Source organism: Neoarius graeffei, chromosome 25 (genome assembly GCF_027579695.1).
Source record: "Neoarius graeffei isolate fNeoGra1 chromosome 25, fNeoGra1.pri, whole genome shotgun sequence".
Taxonomy (NCBI): Eukaryota; Metazoa; Chordata; class Actinopteri; order Siluriformes; family Ariidae; genus Neoarius; species Neoarius graeffei.
In genome coordinates this window covers 31,250,970-31,276,968 of record NC_083593.1, presented here as the reverse complement: position 1 = coordinate 31,276,968, position 25,999 = coordinate 31,250,970, and the positions used below count along the sequence as shown (strand labels likewise).

Below are 25,999 nucleotides of genomic sequence, written 5' to 3'. Positions count from 1 at the left end.
AGCATTGGCCACTAGGCGGTGTGTATGACTGGTAATTACTAACACTGGCCACTAGGCGGTGTGTATGACTGGTAATTACTAACACTGGCCACTAGGCGGTGTGTATGACTGGTAATTACTAACACTGGCCACTAGGCGGTGTGTATGACTGGTAATTACTAACACTGGCCACTAGGCGGTGTGTATGACTGGTAATTACTAACACTGGCCACTAGGCGGTGTGTATGACTGGTAATTACTAACACTGACCACTAGGCGGTGTGTATGACTGGTGGTACACGTACACGGACAAACCACAAAAAATCGACTCGATGGGTTTACCATTTTTTCTTAGGTATGGTGCTCCGCTGGAGCTCCACTATTATTGTGTGTGTTTGTCAGAGGGAGAGAGAGAAAGCAATATCTTGGCATCATGTTTGCCAAGTTTGACATTAATTTGATGAACCGTCTAGGAGGAGTCCGTTAAAAATGACCATGTGTAATTTCATTCCAAATGGCCTTATGACATCATTCCAAAGTTCTACCCATTCATTTCAATGGGAAATGGAAAAAGGGGCACTATGAAGTCCCTGGGCCATGCCCGGGGCCAAAAGTCTGTGGCTGAGTAGCGATGACAATGACTGATGTGTGTATCAAATTTCATGAGTCTTCGTGCATGGGAAATGCCTCAAATAAGGCCAAACACAGTAGAATAATAATAAGATTAATAATAATAATAATAATAATAATAATAATACTTCAAAAAACAATAGGGTCTCGCACCGAACGGTGCTCAACCCTATTGTTTTCCTTCGAAAACGGTGCTCGGGCCCTAATAATAATAATAATAATAATAATAATAAATGTGGTATTAAGTTAACAAAACAGTTTTTATTTAAAATTTGTTTTACATAGACATATTTAGTACAAAATATATTTTATATAAATATATCAATGTCGGTGCTTACGTAAATGAGAACATAATTCCAATGTCTGTAAACAAATTAACTGAATGTTTAACCTGTGTCAGAAAATATTTTTGTTCTTCATTCTACCCACTAAGTATTTTCATAGATCACATTTTGTTAATCATTTGTTGTTTGTATTAATTTCTAGTTTTGTGGTTTACCAATAAATGTCAACAGGAAATTAACATTCTAACCACATGAAAATCCAGGTCAAAGGTAGCATGCAATTCCTCGAAACAAAACTTTATATTTTTATATCTAAAAATATAAAATGTCTACTGATATTGTAATATGTGGTAGATATTTACAACAAACTGCAAAAGAAAAAAAATCTGACTGGAATAGAAAAATCTGAATATTTCAAGCATGTAATTTTTTATATGCTAGGAATTTAATTCTGATCTAATTCTATTTATTGCAATCGGATTCCAAATACTCTATAAACATTCCATTCTGTTATGAATCAGGAAAAAAAATACTGTGATTTTAAGTACGTCAGCTACTTCAACAGTGTTACACAAAGGTCGATACATAACAGTTGTACAGTAAATGTCACTTAATTCCACAGGGTGTTGATAATGGTGGACACCGGTGAAAGTCATCACTATTATCGAAACATCACTTGACTTCTCAAACGCACGTTTAGATACAAAATGGTGATTATCAAGAGTAATAAAGTACAGTGGTGCTTGAAAGTTTGTGAACCCTTTAGAGTTTTCTGTATTTCTGCATAAATATGACCTAAAACAACATCAGATTTTCACACAAGTCCTAAAAGTAGATAAAGAGAACCTAGTTAAACAAATGAGACAAAAAATATTATACTTGGTCATTTATTTATTGAGGAAAATGATCCAATATTACACATCTGTGAGTGGCAAAAGTATGTGAACCTCTAGGATTAGCAGTTAATTTGAAGGTGAAATGAGAGTCAGGTGTTTTCAACCAATGAGACGACAGTCAGGTGTGAGTGGGCACCGTTTTACAACCCCGATTCCAAAAAAGTTGGGACAAAGTACAAATCTCATCTCATCTCTAGCCGCTTATCCTGTTCTACAGGGTCGCAGGCAAGCTGGAGCCTATCCCAGCTGACTACGGGCGAAAGGCGGGGTACACCCTGGACAAGTTGCCAGGTCATCACAGGGCTGACACATAGACACAGACAACCATTCACACTCACATTCACACCTACGGTCAATTTAGAGTCACCAGTTAACCTAACCTGCATGTCTTTGGACTGTGGGGGAAAACGGAGCACCCGGAGGAAACCCACGCAGACATGGGGAGAACATGCAAACCCCGTACAGAAAGGCCCTCGCCGGCCACGGGGCTCGAACCCGGACCTTCTTGCTGTGAGGCGACAGCGCTAACCACTACACCACCGTGCCACCCTAATATTGGATCATGTTCCTCAATAAGTAAATGACCAAGTATAATATTTTTGTCTCACTTGTTTAACTGGGTTCTCTTTATCTACTTTTAGGACTTGTGTGAAAATCTGATGATGTTTTAGATCATATTTGTGCAGAAATATAGAAAATTCTAAAGGGTTCACAAACTTTCAAGCACTACTATAGGTTTCAACAAGGATATCATGAAATATCAGTGAATTTGAGAAGTAAAAACAATGTCCATGATCTTTCCACCATGCTTACCAGCAATGATAACGTCCAGGTTTTCCTCAAATTGCTCATCGTGCTGAAAAAAAATTCCATCTTAGGTAACGAGCTGTGTCATCAGACGACAAGCTCAAACGGCAGGGGGTGTCTTCCAGTTGATTAATTAACCAATAATAACTGTTGTAACTGAAACTCACCTTTGTAAAATTGTTTTATATTTGTAAATCTGAGAAGGTGTCGATAATTAATTATAGTCGCCGCTCTCTATATAATTAGGTTAATTGGCAACAGGTCAGTAACATGACTGGGTATAAAATGAACATCACAGAGAGGCTGAGTCTCTCAGAAGTAAAGATACTGAGGGGTTCACCACTCTGTGAAAGACAAATAGTGCAACAATTTAAGAACAATGTTCTTTTTAAAACCTTTATTCGTCACATGCACACTTCAAGTACAGTGAAATTCATCCTCTGCATTTAACCCATCTGAAGCAGTGAACACACGCGCACACACCCAGAGCAGTGGGCAGTCCAGAGCACCCGGGGAGCAGTCAGGGGTTCGGTACCTTGCTCAAGGGCACCTCAGCCCAAGGCTGCCCCACGTCAACCTAACTGCATGTCTTTGGATTGTGGGGAAAACCGGAGCACCCGGAGGAAACCCACGCAGACCATGCAAACTCCACACAGAAAGGCCCTTGCCGGCCGCTGGGTTCGAAACTTCTGGTAAGAATTTACGGCGGTTCCAGTAAAAATGACTGAATAACATTAATGATCGGGGAAATTACACCTTATTTAATACATCCTGCTCTACTTTTCTTTTGCAGTAAACTCATGCAGCTGTCATTTAAATTCATCAATAAAATGCTGACTTACTTAACTTTCAATTAGTATTTGAAAGAGACTCCCTCCGGGTGGCACGGAGGTGTAGTGGTTAGCGCCGTCGCCCCACAGCAAGAAGGTCCGGGTTCGAGCCCCGTGGCCGGTGAGGGCCTTTCAGTGCGGAGTTTGCATGTTCTCCCCGTGTCCGCATGGGTTTCCTCCGGGTGCTCCGGTTTCCCCCACAGTCCAAAGACATGCAGGTTAGGTTAACTGGTGACTCTAAATTGACCGTAGGTGTGAATGTGAGTGTGAATGGTTGTCTGTGTCTATGTGTCAGCCCTGTGATGACCTGGCAACTTGTCCAGGGTGTACCCCGCCTTTCGCCCGTAGTCAGCTGGGATAGGCTCCAGCTTGCCTGCGACCCTGTAGGACAGGATAAAGCGGCTAGAGATAATGAGATGAGATGAGAGACTCCCTCCCCCACCTCCAATCTACTACATAGGATACAACTCACTGGAACTTCTGTCCCAAATAAACTATAAGATTTATTGGATGGATGCATTTTTATTTCACTACACGTGAGCAACTGCATCAAATAAATCTCAATTTTCACCAATAAACAGACAACACTGCCAAAATTTTCTTTAAAAGTATATACGACAGCTCTTCAGATACAAGAATTGACTCCAAACATTCACCTAAAAGTGTCTGTCAAAGTGAATAACACGTCTAGCAGCTGCATCCAAATCTCTATCCTGCTGCACTGAACAGGATACCAAAGTTGCATGCAAGAAGCAATGCCATACTCTACACTACTTGGTATGCAAGTATAGGCTTTTAGTTTGACAGATGCATTATTGACTACAGAAATAAATTCCCAACTTAACTCTAGTCATACAACAATGACAAATTTCAACATGTGCTTCACTGCCTTTTATTTCATTCCCAGAATAGCAGTTTGTATTCATGAGCATCAACAAATTCACAGACTACATACCAAATATGTATTAATCATTATACACTCACCGGCCACTTTATTAGGTACACCCAAACACCTGCTGTTTTATGCAGTTCTCTAATCAGACAGTCCCTTGACAGCAGCACAATGCATAAAATCATGCAGATAGAAATCAAGGGCTTCAGTTAATGCTCACTTCAAACATTAGAATGGGAAAAATTGTGATCTCTGTGACTTTCACTGTGGTATGAGTTTTGGTGCCAGATTGACTGGTTTGACTATTTGAGAACCTGCTGATCTCCTGGGGTTCACACACACACACACACACACACACACACACACACACACACACACACACACACACACACACACACACACACACACACCAGTCTCCAGAATTTACACAGAATTGAGAGAAAAACAAAAAACAAAACCTTGAGTGACAGTTCTGTGTGTGGAAACGTCTTGTTGATAAGAGAGGTCAGAGGAAAACGGCCAGATTGGTTCGAGCTGCCAGGAAGAAAATAGTAACTCATATAATCACTCTTTACCACAATGGTAAGCAGAAAATCATCTTCTGCAACAGAAGACCACACTGGGTTCCACTCCTGCCAGCCAAGAACAGGAGTCTTAGAATCAAAAACAAATTCCTATTAAAGTGACCAGTGAGTGTACACTGCAAATGAAAAGTATACAAGAAAAGCAACACGCTCATAAGTTTGTTATTCACAGTACATTTACAGGCATTAAAACGTTGCTTTAAAATAGCTATTGAAGGTGATATTTTTTCAACAGCTATTTGCTCATAAGCTATATTAAACTGACTATTAGAGGTGCTCTGCATCAATTTGGGTTTGAATTTCCAGAAGGTCCACATCTGCAAAACAGGACTATTAAAGTGCCATTCCACCATTGGATGTATTCTTTGGCATAAAATACAACATATTTTATGACAACATGACTAGACAGAGAAATCTTTTAGCTTCAAAATGATCTCATCTCATTATCTCTAGCCGCTTTATCCTTCTACAGGGTCGCAGGCAAGCTGGAGCCTATCCCAGCTGACTACGGGCGAAAGGCGGGGTACACCCTGGACAAGTCGCCAGGTCATCACAGGGCTGACACATAGACACAGACAACCATTCACACTCACATTCACACCTACGGTCAATTTAGAGTCACCAGTTAACCTAACCTGCATGTCTTTGGACTGTGGGGAAAACCGGAGCACCCGGAGGAAACCCACGCGGACACTGAGAGAACATGCAAACTCCACACAGAAAGGCCCTCGCCGGCCCCGGGGCTCGAACCCAGGACCTTCTGCTTCAAAATGATATATCGAACATAATTTTTTGACAACGACAAGTATATTAATTTTGCGACCAAAGTCACCTACCCTTGTAATTTCCGCACGGTAGTGAAACGTGATGTCATCGGCAGGTTCCCCTTCTTGTGTACCACATCACGTGTGACGTGGCACAGATTATCAGCAATGGCGGATAGAACGCGATTGTCAGCTTCGGAAAAGAAGCTAAGGAAAATAGCAAGTGATGCCCCAAGGAGACGGTCGATGGTGAATATCGGTACAGCAATCGACAAGTGGAAATCGCGTTCTATCCGCCATTGCTGATAATCTGTGCCACGTCACACGTGACGTGGTACACAAGAAGGGGAACCTGCCGATGACATCACGTTTCACTACCATGTGGAAATTAAAAGGGTAGGTGACTTTGGTCGCAAAATTAATATACTTGTCGTTGTCAAAAAATTAATGTTTGATATATCATTTTGAAGCTAAAAGATTTCTCTGTCTAGTCATGTTGTCATAAAATATATTGTATTTTATGCCAAAGAATGCATCCAATGGTGAAATGGCACTTTAAGCTTGAACAAGAGTCGTAGGACAGGATGTAGTAATAACTAATCTTTGCCCTATAATTCAGTCGTATTTATTAGGGCATAACTAACAAAAAAAGGCCACTTGTCTTCCACTTTGATATTGAATATGATTTTCAGACATTTCTTTTGGTATGAATGAGTAGATCTCTCTGTAGATCAGCTTCTAAACTCCCAGGCCCAGCCTTGCCCCCGGGAGGATCGGTTATCAGAGTCAGTTTATTGAAAACGCCACGGCCAAAGTAATCCGCGATCACTGAGAAGCCGTCGTTAGAACTCCGCAACTGCAAATGAGCATAGGAAAACCTGTTTATTTCTGAAAGCTGTTCGCACACAGGATTAAAAAAAAAAAAATGTTGCATGATATATTGAGGTATTTGTTGCACATCTTTATTCACTGTACCTGTCTATTAAAGTAATCATGTAGATCTCGTTTCTGCTCCTGCGCCCGCAACATGTCCATCACCTTTCTGTTTTCAGGAGTGCATGTTGGGCACTCTGCCTCATTCTCTGCATAGCTCTCGAAGCAGTGCTGATGGAAAGAGTGACCACAAAGGAAATGCACTGATGGCAACTCTAGAGGGCTGTTACACATGCTGCACTTTGTCTTCTGAAAGATCCTTGCACTGTGAAGAAAAAGTGAAAGAGAGAGAGAGAGAGAGACAGAGAATGAAAATTTAATATAATCATTCTGAAACAGTCAAATAATCATAAAAAGAGGACAATGTTTAGTCTGTCTTCTATAAAGAAATTCTTCTTAGAATCTTGATTATAAAGTATACTTTTAGATCCAACAAACATTGCTAAACAACAGGATGTATGTCGTTATTAGAGGTGGTTAAGCCTCCTTAGTAGTGTTACCTGGTGCGGAGTTCCTGGATCTCAGCGCGCAGGCGTGCGGTCTCCTCACGGTACTGCTGAATCTTCTTCTCATCATCTTCGATCTGCTTGCTCTCCCTTTGCAGTTTGTTAATCAGATAATCTTTGATCACGGATAGCGTTGCGGTGGAGTTATGGGCAAGAGTTTGTACCACTGCAAAAAGTGGGTGGGGGGAAATCAAGACCTTAACACCTGATTCAATGATACATAAAAACTGCCTCGTGTGCCTTTAAACACATGGGTGCAAGTATAAAATTTTCAAAAACCTGAAAAGTCTGACCAGGTCAGACATACATGGCACAGCCATGCAGGGGGGGGTTACAAAGGGGGGTGAGCCCCCCTTAGGGCTCAAAAAAAAAAATTTAAATTACAAGTTAAAATGGTTGTCTCTCATGCAAACATTTATAATATTAATAGTTATATGATTTGCATATTCACATCAAATGTTTAATACATTTCTTCAATTCATCTGAAATAATATTTCAAGTACAAGGCTTGATATTTCAAAACATCTAGCAACTACTAATTTAAATGTTGAAACAACCATTTTTAATATGCTTTTGCTGTGATATCTTTTTTACAATATATACACTGGAATAGCTGTGTTGATTTGGTCGAACAACGTGCTACGTGCGTGAAACATGATATCACACATGTATAACACAGTGAAACAATGGGCTAGTCAGGACCGCTCATCGGTGAGTGGCATATAAATTGAATGAGGTTTGTGGCGAAGACGAGATGAAAAGATTTGTCTTGTGCAGAGACTGTACCGCGGTAACCCGGTAATGCACTGTGAGACAGTGAGAGGGCCACCCCTATACCCCCCCCGAAAATCTCAACGGATTTACATCTCATCTCATTATCTCTAGCCGCTTTATCCTGTTCTACAGGGTCGCAGGCAAGCTGGAGCCTATCCCAGCTGACTACGGGCGAAAGGCGAGGTACACCCTGGACAAGTCGCCAGGTCATCACAGGGCTGACACATAGACACAGACAACCATTCACACTCACATTCACACCTACGGTCAATTTAGAGTCACCAGTTAACCTAACCTGCATGTCTTTGGACTGTGGGGGAAACCGGAGCACCCGGAAGAAACCCACGCAGACACGGGGAGAACATGCAAACTCCGCACAGAAAGGCCCTTGCCGGCCATGGGGCTCGAACCCGGACCTTCTTGCTGTGAGGCGACAGCGCTAACCACTACACCACCGTGCCGCCACGGATTTACATGATTTGGAAAAATGATTTTTTCAGAACCGAAAAAAACAGAGCTTCCGGCACATGCCGGAAAACTTGCACCCATGTAAACAGCATGTGTGTAACCTAAAGACACTGATTTAATTGCATCATTAGTAGCAAATTTGAATGCAATGAATTAAGTCATGGCCTAAAGGTTAGAGAAGCAGCTTTGAGACCAAAAGTTTGCCAGTTTGATTCACAGCTACCCACTGCTCTGGGTATATACGTGTGTGTTCACAGCTCACTTGTGTGTTCACTGCTTCAGACGGGTTAAATGCAGAGAAAGAATTTCATTGTGCTCTAATGCTTATGCGATGAATAAAAGCGTAACACCACCCCCTCCAAAAAAAATTCCCGAAAATAATGTGTCACATTTACAGCTTTATTTAACCTGGGCTGAACCTACCACAGGATGTAGTAACATGACAGAACATACCACCCAATGGCAAAGCGTCTAAAAAAATAATCAGGCTGCAAATCTATGTTGCAAATTGGGTGCAACGTTTCGAGGTGTGAAATCAGATAAAAAAAAACAAGCACAGTGCATCTGCTTAGTGTGAACTTACCCAGCAGTGGTGGCATAAGGTTATTTTGATCTATATGTTGTAGGACCTCACTAATGTAAGCTTTGCAGTCTTCTTCTTTGCGTGCGAAGTAGCCCAAGGCCTGTTCCCACAGACAAACTTCTTGATCACCGTAGCGCTTACACGCCTCCACCACCTTAGAGTACTCCTCATTCTGCATGTGGTAGTGCATGATCTGCTGGTACCTACAGAAAGACATTTGAATTCTTAAAACATGAGTACATGGCTGTCTGCTGAGTTTGTCTGCGTAAAGGGTGCTGGCCCTGAGCATCTTATACAAATTATAGGGTGCGGCATTACCAGAAAATAACAACAAAATTTTAAACTAGACAATTCCCCTGTGGGAAATTGTGAGAGTGATGCAGTGGACATAGCAGTCGCTATTGCAGGAGTTGTACTGTACTGTGTGAATGTGTGACTTGCTATGATGCTATGATCATGTGTGTGTTTGAGAGACAGAGAGAGCAGCCCCTCCCCCATCTGCTCCCTTACTGGTGCTAGTTGCCATGGTGACATTGCTCTCACAGGTGCAGCCGAAGTAGACAGAAGACACAGACAAAGCATATTTCAGAGGATTTTCTTCTCCTAACAGCTAGAACGCTAACAGCTAGCTAGCATGCTAACAGCTAGCTAACAGCTAGCTAGCATGCTAACAGCTAGCTAGCATGCTAACATGCTAACAGCTAGCTAGCATGCCAACAGCTCACATACTAACACTCCATTCATTTGAATGGGGCCAAAAATCAATGGAAGCCTATGGACGGAAAAAAGGATGTGTGAAAACCAAGAAAAAGACGAATGCAGGTCTCAGATGAGGGGATGGATATGTGTGGGGACTTGCCCTGAGGCATCATATGAAGTCTCTTGAAGTTTGGTCACTCATGTTAGCTAGCTGTGAATGTGTGACTTACTATGATGCTACAATGCTATGATCATGTGTGTGTTAGAGAGAGAGAGAGAGAGAGAGAAGCCCCTCCCCTCTCTGTTCCCTGACTGCTCCTAGTTGGCATGGTGACGGTCCTGAACAGGTGCAGTTACTCACAGAAAACCTTGTCAATTTTTTGCTATTTTTTGCTCAGGAACAGGCCTTGAACAACAACGATTTACTCGAAAACGAAAGTAGGTATTCACAAAATTCTTTCACATTGAGCGCTACAAGGGTCTCATGAACACATTGATGTAATTTTTTTTGTCCCTAGTGTAAAAAATGTGGGCAACAGCGCGAGTTGAAAACAACTGACATTTCTGATTTTTTCGTCAAAGCTCTGTCGGGATTATAATGGGAGTCAATGGAGCAGTTGGGCTGTGAACCTGTCACTTTGAGGCTTCTTGCGCGAAAACTAAATCTTATCGTTTAGGTAGACACATTGTGTGAATCAAGACAAGTGTGACTCCAACATTTGAGAAAATTGTGTGCGTAGAGTGAAATTTGTGGCTGAAAACACAGTTTTAATGAGAAATTTAGAGCTTTTTTTTCAAGCTGTCTACACTCTAACGTGCTCACCTCCACTCTAAGCTCACCCCATTGACACGCATTATAAAGTCTGAATTTCTCCAGAATTGATCATGGTGTTTGATCTGTGACTGATCAAAAAGTATACAACCTAGCAAAAAAGTTGAATGCCACATCCACACAGGAGAATTTTGTCTCCGTTTTAAAGTTTGAATCATGTCTCTAGGTGAAAGCATGCCAGAGTAGCGTTTGTTTGAAAAGCGTTGAAAATGTGCGATTTTTTTCATTTATTCCCATTGAAATGAATGGGAAATTTTGCGTGATTTTTTCGCGGAAAAATCGTAGAATGCTGAACAAAGTAATAGCACACTGAGTCCGATTGAGCCGCATGTTTTGATGTATTGTTTGTCTGTGTGTGATGTACAGTAATTGGGTTATTCGAAATTGAAATTTGTACGGAAGATGAATAAGTTTAAGAAGAAACATGCAGAACAACAAGAGTTTGCTGTGCTTTGCACTGCAAACTACTGACTCCCATATATGGGAGTCAATAGTTTGCAATGCATAGCACTGCATCACTAATTAGAAGACCTGATAAGACATTGTTAACCATCCCTGCCATATTTACTCAACACTATAAATACTCTTATTATATATAAGTAGTGTAAACGTGTTATGATACTTACAGTTTGCCTTTCTCATACAAGTAGAGCACTCCCTCTTTAAAGTTGTGCATTTGACAGAGCACCAGTGCTTTATCAAACACTGTGTTTTCACTCCTCAGCAGTGACAATGCTGCCCCCTGCAGTTCAGTCTTTTTCTGGATGAGAATAAAGGGGGGTGTTTGAGAAATTTCTTAAAATCCTGGCTTTTTACATGTTAATATACAGCACCAGTCAAAAGTTTGGACACACCTAAATCAATGTGTTTTCTTTATTTTTATTAGACACTTAATGTATTAAAGTAATGACGGACTGTTGTGGGCAGCACGGTGGTGTAGTGGTTAGCGCTGTCACCTCACAGCAAGAAGGTCCGGGTTCGAGCCCCATGGCCGGCGAGGGCCTTTCTGTGCGGAGTTTGCATGTTCTCCCCGTGTCCTCGTGGGTTTCCTCTGGGTGCTCCGGTTTCCCCCACAGTCCAAAGACATACAGGTTAGGTTAACTGGTGGCTCTAAATTGACCGTAGGTGTGAATGTGAGTGTGAATGGTTGTCTATGTGTCAGCCCTGTGATGACCTGGCAACTTGTCCAGGGTGTACCCCGCCTTTCGCCCATAGTCAGCTGGGATAGGCTCCAGCTTGCCTGCGACCCTGTAGAACAGGATAAAGCGGCTAGAGATAATGAGATGAGATGGACTGTAGTTTCCTTTTATGTATTTGAGCAGTTCTTGACATAGATTACTACAGTTGTAGAATAGGGCTATTTATTGTATTATTTACTATTTACTGTCTGAAGATCTCAAAACACATCCAGGTGATTACATCATGAAGCTGGTTAAGACAACGCCAACAGTGTGCAAAGCGTCATCAAGGTAAACAACGTAGAAAATAGTCAAACTACAGAAAAACCTATGAATGAGTAGGTGTGCCCATACTTTTGACTAGTCCCGTATTTCCTTTTCTAATTTACCTGAAATTCTGTACCAGTTGAAAATATTTATTTCATTACACAGTAACAAGTTGTCGACCAAATTCTGTGATCTGGTAAATCTCAAATATGACATACTTATGAGTAATATATTGTGTTTACCTCAGGATCCTGTTCGTGAGCCCAGTCCTGTAGACGAAGCTCAAGCAGTGTATCATACACACCTTGGGGTGAAGATGCTTCCACCATAATCATATGCTCAAGGAATTCTCGTAGCTCTCGTGGATTATTAGCAAAAATTGGGATAAATTCTTCTGAACTGGCCTGACGAAACAGGAATAATGTGAGAATAAGAGGACACACTGGCCATGCAATAACTAAATATTGCTTAAATTGTAGGTTGCTCAAAGTAGGGTCCATGACACACAACACTGGATGTGCAATTTTTATTAGGCTTTCTTTTAAATGACAATTATTGTGGAGATCAACTAGTACCGTTACAAATATTACTCTGTTATTGTAGTTGTTTGACAAATTGACTGCTCACTTTAAAATCTGTTTAAAATGTCAATCACATTTGAAGAGATCACCCTAAAAATGTAGTGTAATTTCTCTGCAATTCCTAAATATCGCTTAGAATTTCGTTTCTTAGTGCAATAACTGCAAGTACCATATAAACATCTCTTATTGCCTTAACTTGAATACAAAACAGTAATGTTTTCAGTATAGACTACTGAGACCCACTGAGCTACTACTGTCTCAAAATGAAAGAGGACAAAGAACCTGGAATCCTCACCTTGTTCACTGCTAACCTGTCCATGCTGTCCCGGTCAGTGGAGTCCTGCATGGGTTTGTAATTGGTACAAAGCCTCTTGAGCAGTACAGTAGTGCCCTCAGGAACATGGTGCATGAGAGTTTTCCCATAGTGCTTCATATTAGTCTCTGCCTGCTCAAACGGCAGCCGCCCAATATAGCGCAGAGCCTCCTGGTAGTTCTGCGCACAGCAATAACATGGAAACAAAACTTCAGTCTGTTTTTTACTTGGGGTGTGGCAATACCTGATCACAGTTCAATTCAATTTAAACAAAATTTGAATGAAGAAAAATTATGGCCAAAAAAGAACTAAATAAATAAAATTTATGAACAGAGGCTCAATACTGCAAAGAAAATGTACAGGCTCAATTTCAAACATTTAGAAACATAATGCAATATTTAATTATTTCATTTTATACCATAAAAATCAGCTGTATCTGACTAGGATTTCTTCCCAACTACTGTGCATTAATGCACTACATGGCCAAAAGTTTCTGAACATCTGACGATCACACCCATATGTGCTTTTTCAATATCCCATTCCAGACGTATTCCCCTTTGCTGTTTTAATAACCACCACTCTTCTGGGAAGGCTTTCCATTAGATTTTGGAACATGACTGTGAGGATTTGTCCATTCAGCCACAAAATCATTAGTGAGGTCAGGCACTGGTGTTGGGGGAGGAGATCTGGGGAGCAGTCAGCATTCCAGTTCATCCCAAAGGTTCAGTGGGGTTGAGGTCAGGGCTCTTTGAAAGCCACATGAGGTCTTCCACTACAACACTGGCAAACCAAACTTCACGGACCTCACTTTGTGTGCAGGGGCATCATCATACTGGAACAGGTTTGAGCCCCTGAAGGGAAATGTTAACGCTACAGCATACAAAGACCTTGTATACAACTGTGTGCTTCCAATGTTGTGGCAACAATTATGGGAAGACTCACATATGGGTGTGATGGTCAGGTGTCCATATACTTTTGGCAATATAGTGTAGTCTAAGGCCATTCTAGTCAATTCTTCCACAGTTTTGAAGATGGGTAGTGTTCTGGGAGAAACTCCCTTACCTTTAGATCTTCTAGCTGAATCTTCAGGTACCACTCATGGTGGGAGTGTTTCTCTGCCAGGAACACAGCGTGCTTATGGTACCCAGCTTGGCGCAGCACCTTTATGGCTATCTCTACATCAAAATGCACCTCACTCTCACTGCTCTGGAGGACAAAGTGAGTAAAGTTTTCAGCCTGACCTTGCTTAAACATTGAGTAGATTTTTTACAACACAACAGAAGAGAACAGCACAGAAGCAGCGGTCTGTTCTACAGAAATAACAGACCACAGAATACCATAACTGACCTCTCAGAACTGAATTCTCAACAAAGTACCCACAGGCTCCAAACATTACCATCAACTGCTTCATTTTTGGGTTTCCATACTACTGTTTCCTTCAGACCAACATGAACTCTTGACAAACCTTAATGAACTCTTCCACCTTGGAGCTGTCCTTCAGTTTGGTGTAGCAGTTGAGGAGCAAAGTGGTGTGATCTGCGTTGGCCAAGGATTGCCTGTGGAGGGCCTGTAGGTATGCAGTGAGGTTGTGTATTCTCTGAGCATCCAGGAACTTGCGGATGACATATGAAGGTTCCAGTTTCCCAATGGTTCTACAAAAAGAAAAACAATTTTGGTTGTAGTTATTCATACTTGGAATATAACTAACCACAGGCAATTTAGCAATTATGACAGTTTGCAATAAGAGCTCTGACCGAATATACTGTTGGATAGCTCCGTCGTGGTCCCCTTTGATGTACAGATGGTCTCCATACTGTCTAAATATCTCTGAAAGACCGTCATTATCCAGATGCTGGCTCTTTGCAAGGTTAATCGCCATCACAAACAGGTTCTTCTTAAAAAGCATCTAAAAGGAAGATGATACTAAATTTATTCATTAAATATTGCATCACTAATCTAATTGGACAGGATTTTATGAACTTGCATCTACCACAGCAAGTGTTACTGATTGTCATGAGACTGGAATTTATGAAAGTAACTCCAGCCCCAAATCAGAAAAAGTTAGGACGGTATGTTGAAATTGATATTCAAACTGAAAACAATGGATTTGTAAATAGTCTTTGACCCGTGTTACACTTAAAACAATACAACACTACATTATTTGATGTTTTACCTCATGAATTTTTTTTTCCCAAAATAAACACTTGTTTCAATTCTGATTCTTGCAACACATTTAAAAAAAAAGTTGGAATGGTAACATTACAAAGTGGTAAATGCTTTATCATTCCTTCTCACACACTTAAAAGATGTTGAGGGACTGAAGACACCAACTAACTTTGGCAAACCTTAGAACCCTAACCCTACAGTGGAAAAAAAAAAAAAAAAAAAGGCCACGATAAATAATTTCAAATCTTTTCCCACCTTTAATGGTGACCTATAACCTGTACAATTCAATTGAAAAACAAATCTGTTAGGGGGAGAAAACATAAACATACAATAAGCTGGTTGCATAATTATGCACACCCTTCAACTAATACTTTGTTGAAGCACCTTTTGATTTAATTACAGCATTCAGTCTTTTTGGGTTGGAGTCGATCAGCCTGCCACATCTAGACCTGGCAATATTTGCCCACTCTTCCTTTCAAAAGCGCTCCAAATCTGTCAGATTGCGAGGGCATCTCTTGTACACAGCCCTCTTCAGGTCACCCCACAGATTTTCAATTGGATTTAGGGCTGGGCCATTCCAAAATTCTTCTGGTGAAGCCATTCTTTTGTTGATTTCGATGTATGCTTGGGGTCATTGTTGGGCTGAAAGATGAAATTTCCTCTTCATCTTCAGCTTTCTAGCAGACACCTGAAGGTTTTGCGCCAAAACTGACTGGTATTTACAGTAGAACTGTTCATAATTCCCTCCACCTTGACTAAAGCCCCTGTTTCAGCTGAAGAAAAACAACCCCAAAACATGACGCTGCCACCACCATGCTTCACCATGGGTATGGTGTTCTTTTAGCCCATGTTTACATTAGACCGTATCAGCAGATCATGAGATTAACATTTTTAAAACGATTAGTGTGCACACAGCAACACCAATACACGATTTGCATGCACACAGCAACACCAATACACGGATACGCTCGGCTCCGCAGGCATCCTGCGCTCCAAATCACTCCGCCCTGAACAGCGAGTGCCCTCTGGAGGGTGCGCACTCCGGCCTTGCGCAGCTCACAGAGCGCGCGAGTGTAGTGCACAAGCAGTGATTCGGGACTGAGCCGCTGTGTGTGTGATCCCAGCGCATATCACTTACCGGTACCATTTGCAAGTGGAAGGATGGCAAGCCTAAAGACAATCATAACTACACAATGGGCAGTATTTGCAGTATTTTCATACTTTTATACTCTTTAATGAAAGGTGATACAAGGCGGAAGTCCGCGCTGTTTTTCAGCAGTCGCATCACATGACCAACGCCAGCGAATCAGGAAGGTGGATGTCACAGTGACATTGTCCAATGACGACGCCAGCTAGAGCTCAGCACAGTGTATCCGCGTATTCTCAATGTTTACACAGCACCGGAGCTGACACGATCTGGATTGAATACGTGGACCCTGGCGGATTCCCGTTTCCAGGCGGTTTAATGTAAACGGACAGTGCATCCGTGAAGAAAACGAGACAGATACGGTCTAATGTAAACTTTTGCCTTAGTGATGCGCAGTGTTGTTTTTGCGTCAAACATACCTTTTGGAATTGTGGCCAAAAAGTTCAACCTTGGTTTCATCAGACCATAACACATTTTCCCACAAGCTTTTGGGAGAGTTGATTTTTGTTGTTGTTGCAAAATTTAGTCGGGCCTGGATGTTCTTTGACCCTACCTCATAGTCCAGGCATATGGAGAATACGGGAGATTGTTGTCACATGTAGTACACAACCAGTACTTGCCAGAAATTCCTGCAGCTCCTTCAGTGTTGCTGTAGGCCTCTTGGCAGCCTCCCTGACCAGTTTTCGTCTTGTCATCAATTTTGGAGGGAAGTCCAGTTCTCGGTAATGTCACTGTTGTCCCATATTTTCTCCACTTCCTGATGACTGTCTTCACTGTGCTCCATGGTATATCTAATGCCGTGGAAATGTTTTTGTCCCCTTTTCCTGACTGATACCTTTCAACAATGAGATCCCTTTGATGCTTTGTAAGCTCTCTGTGAACCCTGGCTTTTGCTGGAGGATGCAACTGAGTAAATGTCTGAACTTTATTTGGGGTTAATTGATGACAGGTGTGAACCCAAAAAGACTGAATGCTGTAATTAAATCAAAAGATGCTTCAACAAAAGTATTAGTTTACGGGTGTGCATACTTATGCAACCAGCTTATTGTAACGTTTATTTTTATGTTTTCCCCCCTAACAGATTTGTTTGTCAATTGAATTGTACAGGTCACATTAAAAGTGGGAAAAATTTTGAAATTATTTATTGTGGTCTCGGTTTTTTTACATCAGAGAAACCTATCGTTTTAATGGGGTGTGTACACTTTTTATATCCACTGTAGATGAAGCGTTTCAGATGTTATTTTGTCTCATTCTTTCTGCAAGCAGGTCTTAAGGTGTGCAATAGTACAGGGTCATAGCTGTCATTTTTTGCTTCCAAATTTGCCACACATTCTGTATTGGGGACAGGCACCCTCTTCTTCCACAGCCATGCCTTTGTAATGTGTGCAGAATGTGATTTTGCATTGTCCTGTTCAAAATCTTTGGAAAAGATGATGTCTTGAAGGCAGCATAAGACTACGTTCAGACTGCACCCTGAAACGACCCATATCCGATTTTTTTGCCCATATGCGACCTGTATCCGATTTGTTATTGACAATCTGAAAGACACAGATCCGATTTTTTCACATGCGACCCAGGCCGCTTGGATATGTGGTCCTAAATCCGATGCATATCCGATATTTTCACATGCGACTGCAGTCTGACCGGACAGGTCGCATTCATGCGACCTACACGTCATCAACAAAAGACAAACGTCACTATTCTGCATTGGCTAATCCCGCCTCTTTGGTGGAAAACAACAACATTTGTACAGTTTTCAGAATTTAAATAGACTTTTATAGAATTGATCAAGCCAGTGGTGGATTTGGTAGGGACCTGGATGTTGATCTGTTAGCCTGATTAAATAAAACAGTTTCTATAACTGATTTATAACTTAAACCATCCTGTACCACATCGCCAGGTCTCGCCTCATCTCCATAGCAAACTGCACTGGTGTTTATGCACCTTGAGCCAGCGCTGAGAGAAGTTGCAGAATTCAGCTGGCTATAAACAATCTAAAATATTTATAAAAATGTAGAAAAAGTTTATTAATATGACGAAATAAATATGTGCAAATTATTAAGCCTGAATTAAGAGTTTGGTAATACAGCGGCCGTATCCCAAATGACTGCCTACTGAAGCTCGAGTGCACTATATAGAGTTTAAAAATCCATTACTTCCTAGTAACATGTAGTGCACTTATATAGAAATTAGAGACATATTTAGGAGTCAACCCTCGTTACCAGGCTACACGTTTTCATTTCAGTTCAGAAACAAAAACACACACGAGACCTCACACTTTAACACTAACCAGATAATTAAACAAACAAACAAAAAAAGAAAATCATTAAACATGAAGAGTGCGCTTTTTTTTTGTTTACGTATTATGTAGATGTGCTTATTACGTGTCAATTTGCGCATGCGGGACACTTTTGGGTCGTTTTCCGTTCATATTGGAGATCGCATACAAGTCTCATATAATTGGTAATGTGAACGGCCTAACAAAAAAATCGGATTTCACAACAAATCGGATATGGGTCGTTTCAGGTTGCAGTCTGAACGTAGTGTATGTTGCTCCAAAATCTCAATGCACTTTTCTGCATTAATTCTGCCATCACAGAAGTGCAATTTACCTTTGCCAAGGGCACTGACAACTCCATACCATGACAGACCCTGACTTTTGGACTTGTTGCTGGTAACAGTCTGGATGGTGCTTTTCATCTTTGATCCAGACAGAGCACACTGCGTTCATTTCTTACTAAAAAGACCTGGAACACCGATTCACCTGACCACAATACACATTTCCACTGTGTGACGGTCCATCCCAGATGCCACCGAGCGCAACGAAGTTAACAGAGCTTCTGGACACAGTTAACATCAGGCTTCCTTTTTGCACAGGAAAGTTCTAACTGGCATTTGTGACTGTAACTCCATGATATAATGCTTGACAAAGGTTTGCCAAAGTAATCCTGAGCCCACGTGGTTATATCAGCTATAGATAAATGACAGTTGATGCAGTGCCGTCGGAAGGATCAGAGATCACTGGTGTTCAGCTTAAGCTGGTGCCATTGCCCTTTATGCACTGAAATTCCTCCAGGTTCCTTGAAATATTTACAGTGGTGCTTGAAAGTTTGTGAACCCTTTAGAATTTTCTATATTTCTGCATAAATATGACCTAAATCATCAGATTTTCACACAAGTCCTAAAAGTAGATAAGGAGAACCCAGTTAAACAAATGAGACAAAAATATTATACTTGGTAATTTATTTATTGAGGAAAATGATTCAATATTACATATCTGCGAGTGGCAAAAGTATGCGAACCTCTAGGATTAGCAGTTAATTTGAAGGTGAAATTAGAGTCAGGTGTTTTCAATCAATGGGACGACAATCAGGTGCGAGTGGGCACCCTGTTTTATTTAAAGAACAGGGATCTATCAAAGTCTGATCTTCACAACACATGTTTATGGAAGTGTATCATGGCACGAACAAAGGAGATTTCTGAAGACCTCGGAAAAAGCGTTGTTGATGCTCATCAGGCTGGAAAAGGTTACAAAACCATCTCTAAAGGGTTTGGAGTCCACCAATCCACAGTCAGACAGATTGTGTACAAATGGAGGAAATTCAAGACCATTGTTACCCTCCCCAGGAGTGGTCGACCAACAAAGATCACTCCAAGAGCAAGGCGTGTAACAGTCGGCGAGGTCACAAAGGACCCCAGGGTAACTTCTAAGCAACTGAAGGCCTCTCTCACATTGGCTAGTGTTAATGTTCATGAGTCCACCATCAGGAGAACACTGAACAACAATGGTGTGCATGGCAGGGTTGCAAGGAGAAAGTCACTGCTCTCCAAAAAGAACATTGCTGCGCAGTTTGCTAAAGATCACGTGGACAAGCCAGAAGGCTATTGGAAAAATGTTTTGTGGACGGATGAGACCAAAATAGAACTTTTTGGTTTAAATGAGAAGCGTTATGTTTGGAGAAAGGAAAACACTGCATTCCAGCATAAGAACCTTATCTCATCTGTGAAACATGGTGGTGGTAGTATCATGGTTTGGGCCTGTTTTGCTGCATCTGGGCCAGGACGGCTTGCCATCATTGATGGAACAATGAATTCTGAATTATACCAGCGGATTCTAAAGGAAAATGTCACGACATCTGTCCATGAACTGAATCTCAAGAGAAGGTGGGTCATGCAGCAAGACAACAACCCTAAGCACACAAGTCGTTCTACCAAAGAATGGTTAAAGAAGAATAAAGTTAACGTTTTGGAATGGCCAAGTCAAAGTCCTGAACTTAATCCAATCGAAATGTTGTGGAAGGACCTGAAGCGAGCAGTTCATGTGAGGAAACCCACCAACATCCCAGAGTTGAAGCTGTTCTGTACGGAGGAATGGGCTAAAATTCCTCCAAGCCGGTGTGCAGGACTGATCAACAGTTACCGGAAACATTTAGTTACAGTTATTGCTGCACAAGGGGGTCCCACAAAATACTGAAAGCAAAGGTTCACATACTTTTGCCACTCACAGATATGTAATATTGGATAATTTTCCACAATAAATAAATGACCAAGTATAATATTTTTGTCTCATTTGTTTAACTGGGTTCTCCTTATCTACTTTTAGGACTTGTGTGAAAATCTGATGTTGCTTTAGGTCAAATTTATGCATAAATATAGAAAATTCTAAAGGGTTCACAAACTTTCAAGCACCACTGTAATGATATTATGCACCTTAAAGAGTGAAATACCCAAATCCCTTCATATATTTCCTTTAAGGAACGTTGTTTTTAAACAAGTTAATAATTTTCTCACACATTTGTGGACAAACTGAAGATCCTCTGCCCATCTTTGCTCCTCAAAGACTAGGCCTTTCCTGGATACTGCTTTTATACCAAATCATGATTCCAAGCACCGCTTTCAAATCACATCATGATTTAATTGTTTTACCTCAGTACCAGCCCTAAGTTTCCTCAACCCAACTTTTTTGGAATGTGTTGCAGGACTGAAATGCAGAAATGGATGTATATTAACAAATGAAATGAAGTTGCCCAGAGAAAACATGAAATATCTTAGGTTCATACTGTCTACAATGAAATACAAGTCAAACTAAATTTAGAAATCACTGCTTTCTTTTTTTTTTTTGAATTTGTATTTTCCATACCATTTCAACTTTTTCTGATTTGGGGTTGTATTATATGTAGGATTTGTAACAAGACACAAAAAGGAACAGGATAAAGCAGTGCAATTAACAATGCACAGACCTCTAGCTTAGTCTGGGTGTCCTTCTCTTGCAGCATAAACATTTTTCCATCTCTTGTCAGGATGTAAAATGAACCCCACTCCGCCAGGATGTCTATAATGTCATCAAATGCTGCACTGTAGGCAATGAACTTATTGTCCAGGTCATAAATCGTCAAGATCTGCTTTTCTGTCGGAGATAACTGTCTAGGCCCAAAGTCAGGCCTACACCAGAGGGTTTAAAAAAAGAAGAAGAAAAAAAGGTATAGACATTTAGTGTTACGTGGTAACTATTTTCCAGTTAGGGAAAGGAACACTTCAGTCTGGTATCTGTTCATTACATGTGTACATTTGTGGAATTACTACAAACAAGTTTCCAAAACTGAAATGGATGGTAATGTGGTAAAAATGTACATTATTATACTCAAGTAACTCCTACTTGTTAGGTGACTTGATGTCTCGGGAAATCAGCAGTAAGTAGCCTCGGTGCCAGTGTGCCAGGATTTTGTGTCCATCAAAGGCAAAGCAGGGTCCTCTTTCATCAGGCTGGTACAGATACACACAGTCATCTCCTGCAACAATGAACTGCGAGTCCTGAGAGGGGTCCGTGAGGGCGGAGCAGCGCAAAGCACACCCGTGGGTGTCCAGCTCCACACACGGATACTCCTTCGTAGACAAGGTGTAACACTGACAACACAACCAAACAAGGCAGACAATACTGAGTCAAGTAAAATTCTCTCTCCATTCTTCAGTTACACATTGCACAAACCAAGCCCAGATAAATGAAGGGGACAAGTAAGGACAAGGACCTTTACTTAAGCAAACAACTTTAAAGCATACCTGTACTTTCTCAAGAGTAGCCACAAACAAGTGGGTGACCTTTCCTGCCTGGCGGAAAGCCAGACCTGTGACAGGACAGGTTCCCTCATGCAGGGTGAGGGTTTTACTGTGTCGGTCTCTGGTGATGTCACCTTTAGTCAAAACTACACTGCCATCTGTAAAGCCTGAAAACCACATCACATTTAAACCATCAGTATTTTCATTTTCTCTCTTTACATTTAGCTCCATTTTTATTTGCTTAGTGATAGAAGACCTCCACTTACAACGGCTACTTTTACTATTACTTTGTAATTACGTTTCTTGGCTGTTTTATCAGGTAAAGCTATTATATAGATTAACTTTATAGGTGAACAGTTACTGTAATTGCTGCTGTGTAAAGGTAAATAAATATGAAAAAAGTCAATTCTCAAAGGCATTTCTACAACCATTTGTAAACAAGCTGCCAGCAATACAGTAGTGTTGCATTAAAAACTGTTCAATTACATTTTATATTTCATGTCGACAATTTTTTTTTAACATTTAAAAAACAAGTGGTTGACAAAACACGGGCAGGCCACGGACTACGGAAATATAATTAAAAAAAGGATACAAAAAATACAGAGTGGTTACGGATATTAACATGGATGCTAGTAATTTACAGCTTGGTCAGGTATGTTTCAGTATATTACGGATGGGTTATGGATTTCATACGGATGATGTATGATCCGTGGATGGTTAATTTTACAGATATTGGTATAAGCCTACGGAACGACGACACAGACGTCACAAAGATCGTCTCCACAGTGATGTTATCTGCCGATGGTAGCAACATGATGGAGGTAGAAGCACCAGCTAAAGTCGAGCCAATACTAACTAACTGGCAGAGGTGTTTTTGATAAGAGATGTGGAACATCTAATAAAATACAGAGAACATAACTCTGAAATGCCATTTTTGCCAAAAGGGCATGAAGTTTACGTATTTCACCCAAAGGCTGATGTAGAAAGTCAGGATTGTGTAGCAGATGGTCAGAGGTAAATTACAATTTAAAAAAAAAAAAGATACAAAATATGGAGTGGTTACGGATTTTAATACAGATGCATCATGGATGCTAGTAATTTACAGACTGGTCACTGACGTTTCAGTATATTATCGATCGGTTACGGATTTCATACGGGTGATATATCATGGATAAAACAAATTAAGAAGTCTAAAACAATTAAATGCCGAAGTTCATAATTAAAATATCTTACCTGCATTTACGTGTTTACTTTATTCATTTACCATTCCTATTTCATGGAAAATATCACATATCCGTCAATAAAAAGACCCATACTTTGTATTATATTTATTTTCCGTGAATCTGTATTCTGTGACTCATCTGTATTTTGTAAACGGTGAAAAACATATACCCAAGCTACATCCAATAACCAACAGCAGTTCTGTCATCAAAAGCCAACACTGATGACTTACACAACAAATAATACACTGTGTATATATTTAAAAAAGGACAAGCTATCGTGTCTAACCGTACACCTACAAAGTGATTTAACAAAGATACAGGTTTCTAATAAAGTGTAATGTAAAAATACAGAGTTTCTTCATCCTGGTCACACTGCAGGGTCTGATAGAGGCTGACATTTTTTGGGGAAATTCTGTGGGTCATGGGATTCCTGTGGGATGGGAATGAATTTCACTCATCACCACATGACTGGGACAGGATGGGAAAAATGTTAACTGGAGCAGGCAAGACAGGAATCATAACCACAGTAGATCATTTTATATATCACTGTAAATATGCAGTTCTAATATGAAAAAAACTCTATTTTCTTTATTTTGAACGTGAGAACGGGATGGGACGGGAAGTGACTTATTCTTCCGAGATTGGGATGGGACCAGACAGGAGTATGTTTGTGGGAGTGGGATGGGACAGGAATGAAATCCATTCCCGTGCCTGATACCAGCAGCCCAGACACCAGCATGGTCAGTCATGTTCCTGAAAAGAAAACTGGGCAAGAGAAAGACTGTACCTATGGCCATGAAATTGAGGTTCTCGTGTACACTGAGACAGGACACTTCTGCAGGTTTGTTTCCAGGAATGGCTGGAAATATCCGAGTGCACAGAGGACTGCCGCTGTCTCTCTTATCCGTGTTCCACACCTTTACCTGATGTATAAACAGACAGACAGACATGCATGCACGTGCATCAATCTTTTAATCTAAGAGTAAATTAAATATCCCTGCAATCTCCAGCTTTTCCGCTGACATAAGTAAAGGATTTACCAGTGGGTTAATGCCATGTTCGTCCTGACCCACTGACACCAGGATACTGTGTTGTTTCAGCTGGTACAAGTGTGTTACCCGCAGTTTATATGCCTGGAAGGAAGTCAGCTGCAACGATCGCGATAAAAACCAAATTTGCCCTTCCATATGTGCACCAGAGGAGTTAAGAAAATCACAGAGGTTCTCAAAGGACACATTTAACTGTTTACAAAGGACACGCATTTAACTACCATGTCTACACTAGATCGGGGTTTCAGGGTTAAGACGAGGTACATTTTTTTGTTAACCATACACACTGACTATGAAACAGTGTAATCATTCAGAAAGAAAAAATATCATGGGTTAAACTTTACCAACCACAGGTTAAACTTGGACATTTCCTGCTCCTGCTACAGGACGCTCGCTAGCCACAGGAAGCTATCCAGCTCAGCAACAAACATGACATTAAAGGATATCTCCGAGAACAATATGTCCCCGGCCTGAATCACAAGCAGATATACCAATCGGCAACGCAAAGTTTTTTCCATTCTCGCTCGGGTCTTTCACTGTTTCTTTATCAAAAAACACAAATCGCCTCCACTGCAAGAACGCAGCCATTTTCTCCCCAAGCCTTGTTCAGATCATGTGACTTTTGTTAGGGTCATGTGAGCAGGCTCGGGTTCAGGTTTAGTCTTTAGTTTTTAATTCATCCAGGTTTTTTTACCCATTATTTTTTAAAGAATATCATACTTCAAGAGTTATAATAATAATAATAATAATAAAGGTCATTGTTATTAGAAATGGTTCCTACAATATAAACAAAGTGGAACCAAATGCTAGCATGAAGGAAATATTTTTGCTCGGATACAACAATCAAAATGACAGCAGCTAGGGGGAAAAAAACCTAATTAGACTAGCTATTTCACTAACTGACTCAATGAAATATTTCATTTTGTAATATTTATATTTCAGAATAAATCAAAAAGTAGCTTTTCATCAATAATAAACTTTGAACAAATACCATTTTTTATTAACCAGAAACAGAGTAGGGGTTTTTCTTTTTTTGTTGTTTGTTTGTTTGTTTTTCAAATAATGTCCTACATTTACTGTATTTAGAAAATATTTCTTGCTGTCCTGCTCAGTGGTGTAGTCACCTCAAAGTGTTCAATCCTGAAGGTTGACTGGGGCTGCATCTCCCAGAACCCGGTACGGATCAGAAAGGGATGGAACAGTATCGTCACGTATTTTAATGTGGTGTCACATATTTTCTTTTATTTTTTTCACGGTCCGGTTTCCATCAAATCCTGCGCTCTGATCGGCTGGCGAGCGGGTCCGTATCTACGGTATGGACCCCAGTTACAGACCTCTAGCGACTCGCTCGTTCACAACAACAACAAACATAGTAGTAATTTTTGCCAACATTTATCTATTTATAAGATTTTTATCAAAAATTTTATAAATTTTTGCCAGCATTTCTCAGGAAAATAGCACTAATTTTACATCATGGATAGTGATAACGACAGTCTTCACAGCGAAAGTGAGTTTTACTACCCTGAGGAAGAAGAAATAAAAAAACATTTCAGGAGAAAG

The 25,999-nt window shown here is 40.7% G+C and overlaps 1 protein-coding gene across 1 annotated transcript; it reads right to left on the bottom strand.

The window, feature by feature from the left end:
• Positions 1-6,156: 6,156 nt before the first annotated feature.
• vps11 (VPS11 core subunit of CORVET and HOPS complexes) lies at positions 6,157-25,049 on the bottom strand. Its single transcript, XM_060908219.1, has 16 exons — positions 24,886-25,049; positions 24,431-24,579; positions 24,178-24,313; positions 22,171-22,334; positions 21,770-22,017; positions 21,354-21,555; positions 14,555-14,706; positions 14,266-14,452; positions 13,863-14,006; positions 12,783-12,980; positions 12,149-12,310; positions 11,088-11,221; positions 8,931-9,133; positions 7,100-7,271; positions 6,642-6,864; positions 6,157-6,522 (listed from the first exon to the last, which is right to left on the bottom strand). The coding sequence occupies exons 1-16, from the start codon at positions 25,025-25,027 to the stop codon at positions 6,355-6,357; spliced, it is 2,784 nt and encodes a 927-aa protein (XP_060764202.1). The 5' UTR covers positions 25,028-25,049; the 3' UTR covers positions 6,157-6,354.
• Between the last annotated feature and the right edge of the window lie 950 nt (positions 25,050-25,999).